Source organism: Centroberyx affinis, unplaced genomic scaffold, assembly GCF_046629955.1.
Source record: "Centroberyx affinis isolate AG114_WGS23_722 - 3 ecotype Tasmania unplaced genomic scaffold, CSIRO-AGI_Caff_v1 ptg000987l_1, whole genome shotgun sequence".
In the NCBI taxonomy this organism is placed as follows: domain Eukaryota; kingdom Metazoa; phylum Chordata; class Actinopteri; order Beryciformes; family Berycidae; genus Centroberyx; species Centroberyx affinis.
The window spans coordinates 42,357-55,289 of NW_027279554.1; the positions used below are offsets into that span (position 1 = coordinate 42,357).

The 12,933-nt window shown below is 41.2% G+C and overlaps 1 protein-coding gene across 1 annotated transcript; it reads right to left on the minus strand.

The window, feature by feature from the left end:
* Positions 1-711: 711 nt before the first annotated feature.
* LOC139646537 (FERM domain-containing protein 6) lies at positions 712-12,128 on the minus strand. The gene is made up of 14 exons (XM_071522435.1): positions 11,993-12,128; positions 7,668-7,869; positions 7,400-7,490; positions 5,911-5,990; positions 5,610-5,686; positions 5,248-5,443; positions 4,933-5,088; positions 4,354-4,419; positions 3,811-3,879; positions 3,524-3,698; positions 2,550-2,834; positions 2,053-2,184; positions 1,798-1,868; positions 712-1,699 (listed from the first exon to the last, which is right to left on the minus strand). The coding sequence occupies exons 2-14, from the start codon at positions 7,743-7,745 to the stop codon at positions 1,409-1,411; spliced, it is 1,767 nt and encodes a 588-aa protein (XP_071378536.1). The 5' UTR covers positions 7,746-7,869; positions 11,993-12,128; the 3' UTR covers positions 712-1,408.
* Positions 12,129-12,933: the final 805 nt, after the last annotated feature.

Here is a 12,933-nt window from a genome sequence, read left to right on the forward strand (position 1 = left end):
TACTAGTGAATCATATAATACACAGAAAACGGGAAGCATATAGATAACTGTCTCTGATTGTAAGATGTAATTATTTTAACTATGTATACATTTTGGATTGTGAACAAAAGCTTGCAATTATATAATCATTTTACAATTTATATTTTACAATAGTACAAAAAAGACCAACAGCCAAGAGACATTTTGAGTTGCATTTAGAATTTATTTTCACTATCATATAAAAACAGTGCTTTAGATATAAAGAAGTGGTTCAGTGTTCTGAATTAATACCGTGTCATTTCTTCAAACATTATTGGCATTGAGTGAAAGTTTTTCTGTGTTTAAGGACTGAGATCGTTTCCCATCTAGTTCAGTTTATCTGGGCTAAAAATAAATCTAATCCTGAGCTCACCAATTACAATTTACAAAGCAGTTATTGACAATCATGTCCGAGCAAAACAGAAAGAAAGGCTCTTTGTTTGGGGGTTACATAATACAAAAATAGATCCATTATACACTTCATAGTTACAGAAACAGTACTTTACAAATAATACTTTGCTGTTCTAATTATGAAAGGAGGAAGGAAATATAGCGAGATGAAACTTTGGATGAATGTATTACCAGCTTTAACAAAATTAAATTTTCCACATCACCAATTGATTTGGATTGCTGTGGCAGACTAACAGTTAGGAAAAGTGTGACTGTACACGCTGTACAAAAACATTGAGTATCTTATAAAATACAATTAAAAAAAAAAAGGACATAAAAGAATATAGGAGCACAAACAGTAGCACCGTGGCTTCCGGAGATTCTCCTGGATAAAACAATTACAATTTGCCAACAAGTGTTCACATCAGCAAATAGGCTTAATGGTAAGGAAAGGAGTCCCATCTTCTGAATGTCCCATGCAGTAGGCGACAGCATAGCCTTCTAATGTTCAGATATTTGTAATTGTCCACTGATCTGCCCTCAGCATCAGCCTATTTAGACACTGCAAGTGACATTTTTGATATTGTAAACTTTACAAAATACAACAAAGAAGTTGATTAGAACTTCTTCCAGCTCTGAGAAGTTGCAATAAAATAGTGCAAGTATGTACAGAATATACAATGACAAAAATTCTGTCAATAAATATGCTGTGTTTGTTGATTGAAATGCTGGATTAGGTCTCCGTTATATTGCTATATTCCACAGCTTTACAAGAAAATGATACAAGAAATAAAACAGGACACTGGGTCCCGTCATGAACTTCTTCAGCATCTTCTATAATGTCTGTATGCCAATATAAGCACACACATCCCTCGTCGTTATCATCACCACAAAGAAAATACGTTGAGACATTCACATGTTGCCAACCCCCCCATTTGAGTTGCACTGGAAGTGAAGGAAGAGGACAGGCTTATTTGCGGACATCAGCGTTTTATGGTATTCAAAGTATGAATTCCAGCAACTGTTCATCCCCTAGCAGGTCCAGAGAGAGGCAGTTGGTGGACCTGCGGCCGTAGAAGGAAGGTTTGGCCTGGCAGTGCAAAAGGGGATAATAACTCTGATCTGCAGGGATCTTTGAGTTTGTCGGGGCGTCTGGGAGCCCAAAGGTGTAGCTGTGGGAGGAGTCAGGCAGTAGCGTGGTTCCCAGGGGTGCTGGAGGTGGGAACAAACGAACATCATCCAGGCTCTGGCTGTGCCGATCCACGCAGACGTGTGGCCTAGATTTCAGCACCTAGAATAGAGACAGACGGTGAGAAAGGAGGGCAAATACAACAGAGGAATACAACAGAAGGAGATAACGCGCCATGTGACAGAAAATAGATGACAAACCTGTTTTAAAGTATCCTTGCTTCGTAATTTCCCTAGATCATCATCACTGTCTGGGGTACACGCTTTGCTGTCTGTAGAGCACAAAACAAAATTGTAAAAGTCAATTTTGACAATAAAAGAACAGGGGAAACAGATTTTGATGATATCAACAATTTGTGTTCTTTCATTAGAGGGATGAGGAGAGCAGCTGCAATTGACAGATATATGGTATATAACAACGATCTCATGGTTTGCATGTAGTTTAATTATTCATACCTGTCAAGTGAGTCTCTGGGGTGAGCAGTGGGCAATCCACTGACACGCCCTCAAGAAGATTAGCCAATTGGTGCATCTCATCAGGATCATCCACGAGAACCTCCTTCGGACTGCCTACATTGGTCTGGATGTCTGGGGAAAATGATTAAAAACCAAAATGAAGAAATCTATCAACAATGAGTAATGTTCTGTAGCCTTGCATGAATTTATGGAGCATAATGTGCCCTTGAGATGTGCTGTGCAAGTACGTCATGGTTAAGATTAAGAGTAAAATTTAAGGAGGGTGAGGAAAACATTGCTTACTTCTCTTACTCTTAACAAAATTCCAGTCATGCATGTCTCTTCACACAAATCACAATGGTAAATACAGAAGGAACAATTCAGACAGCTGCTTTTCATGTTCCATGTCTACCACTGATATGGTTAATTCAGCCAACAAAGTTGCTCTTTACTGCTTAGATAAGATGCTGAGGGATGGGTATAGTTTCCTGTCTCACCTTCCTCTTGCCACTCCTCATCATCTGTTCGAGCCTTGCTGCCCGTGTCAATGCCAGAGGTGCAGGAGCTGCCGTGGCTGGCTGCTGAGCTGAAACACTTCTCTGCTCGCCGCTGACCTTCTTCCTCCATGGAGGCTATCTCCGTGGAGATGCTGTGTTGCCGGGTGTCAGCTTCGATTCCAGAGCTGCTGGTGGAGTGTCGGGACAGACCAGGGCTGCTCTCGCTCCCTGGGGGGTCCAGGTCTAGGTCATCACTGATGTAGGACTCTCTGTAACGCTTCTTCTCTGGAGGGGAGGAACAAGACAACTCTTTACATAAGAGCATAAACCACATGATTCAATCAAATTTGCCGGTTATGATCTTATTTCTAAAACTGAAGTGGATATACTGAATATATCACACTATTCTCAAACAGCTGCCCCAGGGAAACTGAAAACTGCCAGACACTGAGAGCCAGTTAATAGAACTGTCAGTTTTCAATGTCAGTACTGTCAGTGTCAATGTCAGTTTCAGTGCTTTCTGTTACAGTGCTGGGCAGCATTATTGGCACCCATTTCAATATTGTTGATCAATGAAATATTGTGATTCACAGAGCTGCTTTATTAGATTTTAAAACATCACAGAACCAAAAATAGATATTTTAAATTGAAGACTATAATTATGTATTATGCTTTATTTGTACATGATGCGTTTTATATGTTTGTCCTGGTTATTTTCCCATAGAAGTCAATATACAAATGTTTCTGGATGTAGCTCAATGAAAAGTGCAAAATGTCATATCTAAACAGCTGCCACTCCAAATTCAACAATTTTTTTTGTGTAGAATCAACAATAATTGAGGTCACCAAAGACTTATTTCCAGGGGCCACTCAGAAGTGTTTTGCAGGCCCCAGGTGGCCCCCAGCTATACTGTGAGTATCACTGATATTCTAGAAACTAATCATATCTGCACATCCACTCCTCCTCCCCCTACCTTCGCTCTCTTCCAGCTGGCGTAGGTGTTTGAGGGCTGGCTGGAGGCTGAGGTAGATGCGGTGGCTGCTGCTCAGGTGCAGGAGGAGGTGGCGAGAGCGGAACGGTGACCCAGTGTAGTAAACCAGCTTCCTGGCTGACGGCAAGCCATCTGGCTGGATCTCAAATTTCTTACCCTGGATAAGACAACATGATATTATGCATGTGTGGTAGTGTGCGTAGCCCATTAAATAATTAGAATGATTCTACTTAATCTTAACAGAGAATGGAACAAAGCGGTGTGTGTACCAGGAAGGTGAGACGTCCCACGTTAGACCAGGGGAAGTCATACAGCAGCTGGCGTATGTTGTTCATCTCCTACGAATGCAAAACACACACAGGTGATCCAACAGCTCAAATGCTTGTGGGAGCGTATGTGTCTAAACACAGATTTCTGGATGTGTAATCTACTTAGGTATATTTTAAAATTAGCAATCGACTATCAGTGCTCCATTGTCTTTTTGTTCGTCAGAGCCATCTGGACCTTGCTAAGAGGCCACGGGTTCTTCAAGGTATCTCACGGTCTGTTGGCTCTTTAATCAGCCAGGCCTGCAGCCCTAATCCCCCCCAGATGGCCCCTGATGGACAGATCAAACAACTGACGGGGATGGCAGGCAGCCCCTATCTCCTGATGCACTGCTGTTGGTGGCGATCCCACACATTCCTCACATGGCTAGTCAGGGGTTTTTCAGGACCACAGACATACAAACTGAATCTCTGAGCAAACACAGGTTCACTCTTACGTATATGTTGACGTACACACATTAATAACACACTCACACATGCACGCACCTGATAAACCTGCATTCCTCGCAGGGTCAGACCAAGCAATGCCGTCCCTCTCTCTGCCTTCTTGTCCTGGACAAATGAATGATGAGATGTCAGAGAGGCATCTGGGAGTTCAGATAAGAAACCCATTCCCCAGTTTAGCCCCTCTTCTAGTTCACTGGGAAACTTTGGGCTGCCCTCTAACAGCAAATTAAAAGTGTTAGCACATTGCGCAATTGGTGGACCAGCTGTCAAAATATCACTCAGTAGTCGAGTGATTTTGAAATGGGGAGGACAATAAACTGGGATAGATATGATACAAGGTTATGTAACTGCCCTATAGCCATTCATCCAGCACAGCTCAAGTGAAGCCAAACTGCCTTCATCTGTGAGGGGAAAGACCGTTTTTCAGTTGAAGAAGAGATGAAATGGCCATAGATCAAAATTAGATAAACGCATTCCTTCAACCAATGGCCCATCGCTTATTTTATTGATCAAACATTAAAATGAATACACCTGACAGTAAGGTATGTACTACACAGGCTCAATTCAAGCAATTCATTTGATTCAGACGGTTTCGAAATACTGAATTGTATCCTTGACCTTTTGTAGTCTGTAGAAGGTGACAGGTACATCCTCCAGGCGACACGACTCCCTGATGAAGTGCAAGACGGCATCACGGGCGGACATGCCCCACAGCTCCTGATGCACCTTGGGCCCATGGCAGAGGAGATAGTTCACTCCACGCTTGGCTACAATCTATGGAAGGAAAAAGGGATAGATATGTGGTGAGCAGAGAGAGCTCAACATACCCCAAAACATTCAAATCCCTTAAAAGAAATGCATCACATTAATATATCAAACATTGAGACCCTTTGGCAGTCATTTTAAATTCTGCTGCCACATGGGGACACCTACCCAGGGAGGGAAGTAGTCCTTGGGCTGAAAGTAAGGGGTGGCCTCTTTATCCTCCCCTGGCAGCGGGTGGTCAGCTAGGTCAGCCTGCAAGGCGTAACCTGCCAGCTGGAAGTACACCTCCTCCTGCTGACGGCATTCAGAACGTAGCACCCGCTCTCGCAAGTCAGAGTAGTACAGATGACGTGCCTTCCGCTCGCTGGCACCACACAAAAAGAGGGAAGGGGGGCAACAAAAAGGAGGACAAAGATGCATGGCAATTAGATTGAAAACAGAGGTGCAGGATGTGACAAAAGAAATAAAATGAATAAACGAGCTGGTCCTATAGAGAAGAAGATGCACAAAGAACAAATAGAGGGACATACCAAATGAGTCTGCCGTTCTCCACGTAGTACTGCACTTTGAGAAAGAGTACCAGAGGCAGGGCTCTCTTCTGTATCGCCTGTGTAAAGGGTAAGACATGCTGGAGTAAGCCTGTGTGCTGCCATCTCTTTTTGTCATGCTAAAGGACAATGTGTGGCTCTTATGTAGGGCAGTGAACTGTTGCTGACAGTTAACAGGGAGTGTGGGTCAAAGCAAAATGCTCCTAATTTGCATTGACAGTTATCCACCATCATTCTTTTTTCTCCCACATACCAAAAATACGACAAATATATATTGCCTTACTTTTCCTGAATCTTGCTTCCAATCCTTAGGAAAGTACTTAGTCAGTTTCTCCTCCATGTCCAAAAATATGTGCTCATTGTCTGGAGGAAGAAGGACAATCAGGAAACAAGAACACACTCAGCAAGCAAACAAAACAATAATGTAACCAAGCGTAAAATTTGCCTAACAATGGGACTAATTAGGGGAAAAGAAAAAAGCCCTTGTTCATGCATTTGTGAATGAGGCTACTACGAGGCAAATGACAACTATGCTAATGCTAATGTTAATGTATCTATTTGCTTATCCCAGTGTTAGCATGGCAGCTCAGGACCAAACATTGCTGGCAAGAGCTTTGTTGGTTTAACATTCTGTAAACTAAATAACTGATGTTTAGTTGTATACAACTGTGAATGTTTGTATCTTGATACTGTGATATGAATCTCACTTTCAAATAATCCCTTGTATATAATTCTTTACACCAAAGCTAATCCTGTTATCATCAAAATCACATTTGTTCTGTTTCAGTAGAGGCTGATAAGCTGTTCGCTGAGGATGGAGGTGTTGCAGCACTGAATACATTACATCTCAAATAACCCCAGTATCGGCCCCAACCTGGTACCATGGGTCATCACATAGGCACGATCCATCTTGTTTCTCCTTAAATTTCTTTTGTGCAACTTATTAGTCAAACCATGTCCCCCGGACTGTTTCACAACCCACTCCTCCAACCATCCATATCTCCTTTCATCCCATCCCATCCCCACTCTGACTCACTCCAACTCCTTTACCTCTCCTCATTCACCGAGGCCTTTGAGTAAGACTTGAGTAAGACTCTGTCATGTCGAGTGCCCCCCCCCCCTTTCCCCTGCACTCCCACTCTCCCCTTCCCATCATCAATCCATCCCTCCCCTCACTGAAGAGGTGGAATGCCAGGGTGCATTCCAGGCTTAATGAAGTTAATATTGCTGGAATCCAGGCCTAAGTGGTCGCTGGACCAACACCACAAAAACAAAAGGCTGCTTGTTCAAGAGGTGAGCCACACAAGATTACCAAGGCATTTCAACATATTTGTACAAAGAAGGAGAACGGGAATAAGAGAATGAAAGAGAGAAAACAGAAAATTTAGCACTTTGCTCAGTGGTTGAAGAGGATTAGACTATTCATTTATGTAGATTGGGAGGGTGGACCAACATATTTGGTTGTTTTGGTAGAATCCCCTTTTGGCAGCAAAGCCCATTTTCCACAGTATTATGTAAACAGTGCCACCAAGAGTGGCACTGCAGAAAACTGCAGTAGCCTACACGGTATTTATGACGCTAAACACGATGCTCTTGTTAACAAACTCACTGAGTCACTACTGCAATATGATACTGTTTGTGCATGACCTGAACCACATACTTCCTACACTATGATCAGGTCTTGTGATCTTCTGACAATACTGCTGTGTAATCTAGTGTGAACATTGCTTTCGGGTTCAGGGGCTCAGGGGTCAGTGAAGAAGCTGACTTACCCTTTACCACTGTGAGGCCAAAGAAGTGCAGCTCTTTGATTCCAAGGAGCTCTGCCACACGATTGAAAACATCCTGCCCTGTGGACTTCAGCTAAAGCAGGTGGACAGAGAAAGAAAAGTGTGATCAATATGTATTCACAAACAATGTAATGGAGGCAGGAAATCCTCAAGTCAACACTGGAGTGATAGTGGACAGAACCTGGGCCATACGTTAAGGTCTCTCTTGGTGATAGACAAGAGGACAGCTAGAGACATATTAAACACCCACCCCTACAGTGATGTCCAGCTGTTCTTTATTAGGGAGGAGAACACAAATGGTTCTCTCCTGCTTTGCTGAGACCGACATGGTGTCTGGGGTCTGTCTGCGAGAAGTGTTCTCTCTCCGTCAAACTGCTTCAGGCTCCTCTTCAACTCTGTCTCTCCGTCACCTTCTATCCGTTCAGGGGCAGTTCTTTTTCCATTTTTTTTATCTGAAAAGATAGATGACATCAGAGCAAGGACATGAAAACACATGATCCAACAAGGTTTCAACATGAATGATAAAGGCAGCAGAATGGAATTTAGAATAGATCATCGGTCTACGTGTCAGATTAGATACTGGACCTCATGAGATTTCAGACAACCCCAATAAAGATTCCTAAGTTCTGTTGTGTTCATACAAATGTTTCATAAGCACATTTTGCATTGATGTGGTATTATCATTAAAATCCCATACCCAGAGATAAGTAAACACCATGGGCAGACTGCATTTATCATCATTATCTAGCCACCAAGATTAGCCTAACTCCACACGGCATGTCCCATCCGAGTATTTAGAAGCCAAATGTATTACCATCAGATTTATCCTCCAGGATAATCATCAAAGCCATTATGAATCAAATGCAAGAATCATATCAATGAAGTAGGTCCAGATTAAAAATCATCTGGACCCAAATCTAAATCAACATTGGACTGATGAGAATATTGGATTCCAGTTAGATCAACATTAAAATAGCGTACAACAAGAAACCAGGCATACAGTTAGGCAATCTCAATGAGCTTTCTGTAATCCCAATTATAGCCATTAACTAAAACCATTAATCAATCAGATAATCCTACACAAACCTTTTCTATTACAACTAGCAATACAACAACCCACAATATAAAAAGGAACAGTATTATATCAGATTCTGCTGTGCTGAATAGCAACAAATGGCCATGATGGAGGGAGACAGTGTATTTGTCAAGTAGGCTATATTACCAGTATACTACCACCTGAAGCTTGCCCCATTATATTGACCCGAAGCCCCAACTGGTACGATCCTCATCTGATTAGTGATTAGCATCTCCGAATCTATTAATCAGATTAAGAACTGCCGCGCGCTGACTCTGATCCCTTCTAAATCCTGCTCCGGACAACAACAGAGGTTAAACAAAACCCAACAGAAAACAAACCAAAAAATATATACACAAAACAAATATGATTCTGAACCAAATGAGTACCGGTATGCTCTTGTGCCGGGAAATGCCCTCCTCCCAGACTTACTTTTAACTGAGGAAGCACAAACAAATTGTGGTTTCTTTTTGTGACACCTGTGTTTCTCTCAGGAGTTTAATATTCACAGTGGGAAAAGAAAACACGTTTAAAAACCATGACACAACATGTCTCTCTGCTGGATCATAAAAAGACAAAACATTAGGCTGCTTCACACCTGTAATTATTGTGTGGCCCCTACTCTTATACCTTGATACTAACATATTGTATAAGCTTTTGCCAGTGTACAAAGCAAAGGTGTGGGAACTACAAAAGTGAATGTTCTTGGCTCACAAGGCTAAACACTTGTCTTCCTAACTATGATTTGTGAACATGTTCAAACAGAGCCTCGCTCACATCTGCCTGTCAATGCAAACAGACATTTGAAAACCTGAAAATCCAGTAGCCTTAACATCCAACTTTCATGACAGAGCCAAACTAATTTCAATATACATTCATGTTGGCCCTAGGCAGTGCAGGGAAAAAAACAAAAAGACTGTTGATAGGGCAGAGCATGTTTGCATGCACTGCACTTGTAACTTAATTAAAAATGAATACTACAGTATTACTTTTACATACTCTTTCTTTTTTTTTAATAATGGGGCATGGGTCTATGTAAGATTCATTTTAAAAGGTATGTTCAGGATTTTGTCCATCTGATTTATCATGAATTGTCATTTCCAAAAACCAATTCCACCTGATTGCTGAGATATTGTAAGCAGGGGTTGTTGGCATTTGTGAGCAATTTATGAGCGATTCTTGTGTAAGGCAATATGACTGAATTTTTTTTTTTATATTTCTCAGAAAAAAATGCTTTGGAACAGGAAAATTTGGAAGGTGCTGTGATTTTTTGGGGGACCTGCTGTACTTGAATAAGCAATGCTAACAAATTCTGAAAACCTCTGTTTTCAATAACCAAAATACTGAGGCTGAGTTGTTATAAGAAACCAGACAGCCTTCTAGAGTACCTGAACTATCCCTGCAAGGTGATGACAGGCCAATCATTTTCTCCCTCCTGTAGCATCTGCCTTACTCATTAACACCTCTCTCTCACACATTCTTGATTGTCATCATCATCATACATGCAGGTAGGTTGCTCCTGATCTGAACTTATATGCAATATAATTTTGCTTATGTGTAAGAAAACACACAAACAACAAATAAAGATACAGTACTATCACAACAGGTGCAACAAGTTTTGATTTACTGTGATGATGTTCAGATTTCAAAAACATCTGTCTACATTTGCACATGGAAATAACTAAATACCTTTTTTCAGTGAATGAACTGTGAATAATACAGAGTAAATACACCTTTGGGTAATACTTGAAATAGTCTGTTAGCGATATTAGCTTTTCTAATTGAAAAAAAAAAAGAAAAAAGAATACAGCTATAATACAGCACCTTGATAGAATTGCAAGAATCAATTAAAACAATTGCAGTTAACAATGATAACGTGTTCTTTTTTTGAGATAGAGTTAAAGGATAAATACAAAAACAACCCAATACTGTGACAAGAGGCAGCAGGTGAAGTAACATAAAAAATATCTAAGGTAGCCTAGTTGGTAGGGCTGGGCGATATGGACCAAAAATCATATCTCGGTATTTTTAGGCTGAATGGCGATACACGATATATATCTCGGTATTTTCTACGAAGTGGGCTAAATGTTCAGTTGTAAGTCAAAGCCACATGTGAGATGTCACAAGCACTTTCATTAAAACAAGACTGTGATCAAAATAAAATGCAAAGACAGGGTTTCCTTCCCTGTTTTAGAACAGTCTGGTAAGTTCAGAAAATGACATCACTTTATTGTAATGCAGCCTTTAAAACCAGGAAAAGACAACACTTATGCCATATCACGATATTACGATATCCAAAATCTAAGACGATATCTAGTCTCATATCACGATATTACGATATCCAAAATCTAAGACGATATCTAGTCTCATATCACGATATCGATATAATATTGATAGATATCGCCCAGCCCTACTAGTTGGCATGTTTATTTTTGTTAGAAAATGCCTTCAGAAACCCTAGACAGTAGACATTACCAAGTCAAAATGAGCTTGAAATATCAGCATCAGCAGATGTGAAGCATTCAAGTTAAATCACCCAACGATCATACCAACCTTATATCACCCTCCCTTCCATTCCAGCATACAAGCAGGCACTATGCTACACCATCACTATCCTACACTGCATCTCACCTCCAAAACAAGTCTGCAGTCAGTCTTAGATGTGTGGGATGAGTCTTCAGACATCCCCCTAGTTGCTGACCAGAGTGGAACCTGGCATCACATGAGAGCAGCCATCTGCATGCCTTAATTCCCCTTCAAGACTGTTATAATCCCTACTTCTGAGCACACTGCTGGCTGTAAAAACAACATTCCCACTGCACTGTACAAGCTCTCTGAGGTGTCACAGCTCCTCACTGCCTGCTAAAACCCTTAGATAACCCAGGGTAGAAAGGGGGGTGGGGGGTGTCTGAATGAATAAGGGTGACCAATTTACACTCAACCAACCTGAAACCAAGGAGGTGAAGCAGCTTTTCAGTTGCAAAGGGAGCGGGGCATCTATTACATGGAGCAAAGTGTTTGGAGCATGAGTCAGAGCCCTGGTGGGGAAATCCAGAGAAACTGATTAAATCGTGCATTTTCAGGATCACCAACCGAATAACAAACGAGACTATCCACAAAAGTGTTGATGAAGTACAGCCAGCGAGAGATAATTCAGAAGTTAGAGAAGTAACGTTAACCGTTACATTTAAACTTCCACTTTGGATCATTCCTAACGTTACATCCCCACTAACGTTACTTATTTCAAACGGTTGCCTACATACATTACATGCAGATAATCAAGCTAGTTAGTTCATAATTCACTTCTGTGTAAAGACCAAATTTTATAAGGGCGAGTACAACCCGAAAATAGGACAAGTGAAGCCTCACTCCAAGCAGAAAACGATGGTGTAAACATTTTCCTAAGGGAAATGTGTGTATTGCAGGGGGGTCGGTCGGTGCAACAAGTGCATCACTCACACAGGCTACTCATTTAAAGATAATTATGCAGCAGTACTCACCATTCAATTAGACGAGAGGGAAAAAAAGTTCAAATGTCAGTCGTGGGTTTTCCCTAAAGCTTGTTCAGACGCATTCTTCACTTTCATCCCAATCTAGACTTGACAGAGGTGAGGGAGTCTGAGGACAACAGCTAGATCTCCTGTCGCGTGCTGCTGAAGACTTCTTTACCCAAAGTGAAGCGCAAAAGATTGGGCCATACCAATTTCGATAGCTGTGGGGGAGGTCCTGCTGTGGTTGTACTCCAGGTAAACGTATTAGTACCGATTAGTACAATTATTTTTTTCACTTTCCAATTCAGAATATTAATTAGTTTATTTGTTTCGTTTTTGAAGTTTATGAAAAAAAAAAAAAACTCTTCCAAGCCTCAGAGATATTTGAATACAGTATCACACAGGCCGATTCCTCCCTATGGATTACCATGGTTTATCGGGATCTCGGGGTTATTCATAGTTAGCGAGTCAGTGCAGTGGGAGCTGTTTCAGCTTTGAAAACAAGGCAGGTACACTAACAGACTAGGGTCCTGAGCGGTGATGGACTTGTCATTCAGGACTCCTCAACTCAGTGTGATCAACTTTCTTAACACAGTTAAATAGATTATTGAGCAATGATGTACAAATTAATTTTAAATGAGTTTTAATTATGTACACTTTTTTTTGTCATAATACCTTATGCTTTTTCTCCTTCCAGTTAATGCTCTTCTAATGTGGCAGCAGGGATCTCCAGCAAGTTTTCTAGCAAGCCTCATGCAACCCTACATTTAAACAGGTTCTGTTTCTCATAGAAATCCTGAATCCAGATGACCAAAATTAGCACTCGGCCATCTGGATTAGAACCAATTTAGATTGAAAGGCCATGATGGTACGATATGAGAATCGACAAGCCAAATCAAATATATTTTTGTGAGTTGTGTATTTTTTCCAAAGACTTTTAAGCTTTGAAA

Bases quoted from the DNA above. Each gene is read 5' to 3' on its own strand.
- LOC139646537 (XM_071522435.1), bottom strand. From the start codon at position 7,745: ATGTCGGTCTCAGCAAAGCAGGAGAGAACCATTTGTGTTCTCCTCCCT. The intron at 7,491-7,667 runs GTGGGTGTTTAA...CACCTGCTTTAG, and splicing joins AGCTGGACATCACTGTAGGG to CTGAAGTCCACAGGGCAGGA. The intron at 5,089-5,247 runs GTAGGTGTCCCC...TTCCTTCCATAG, and splicing joins AGGACTACTTCCCTCCCTGG to ATTGTAGCCAAGCGTGGAGT.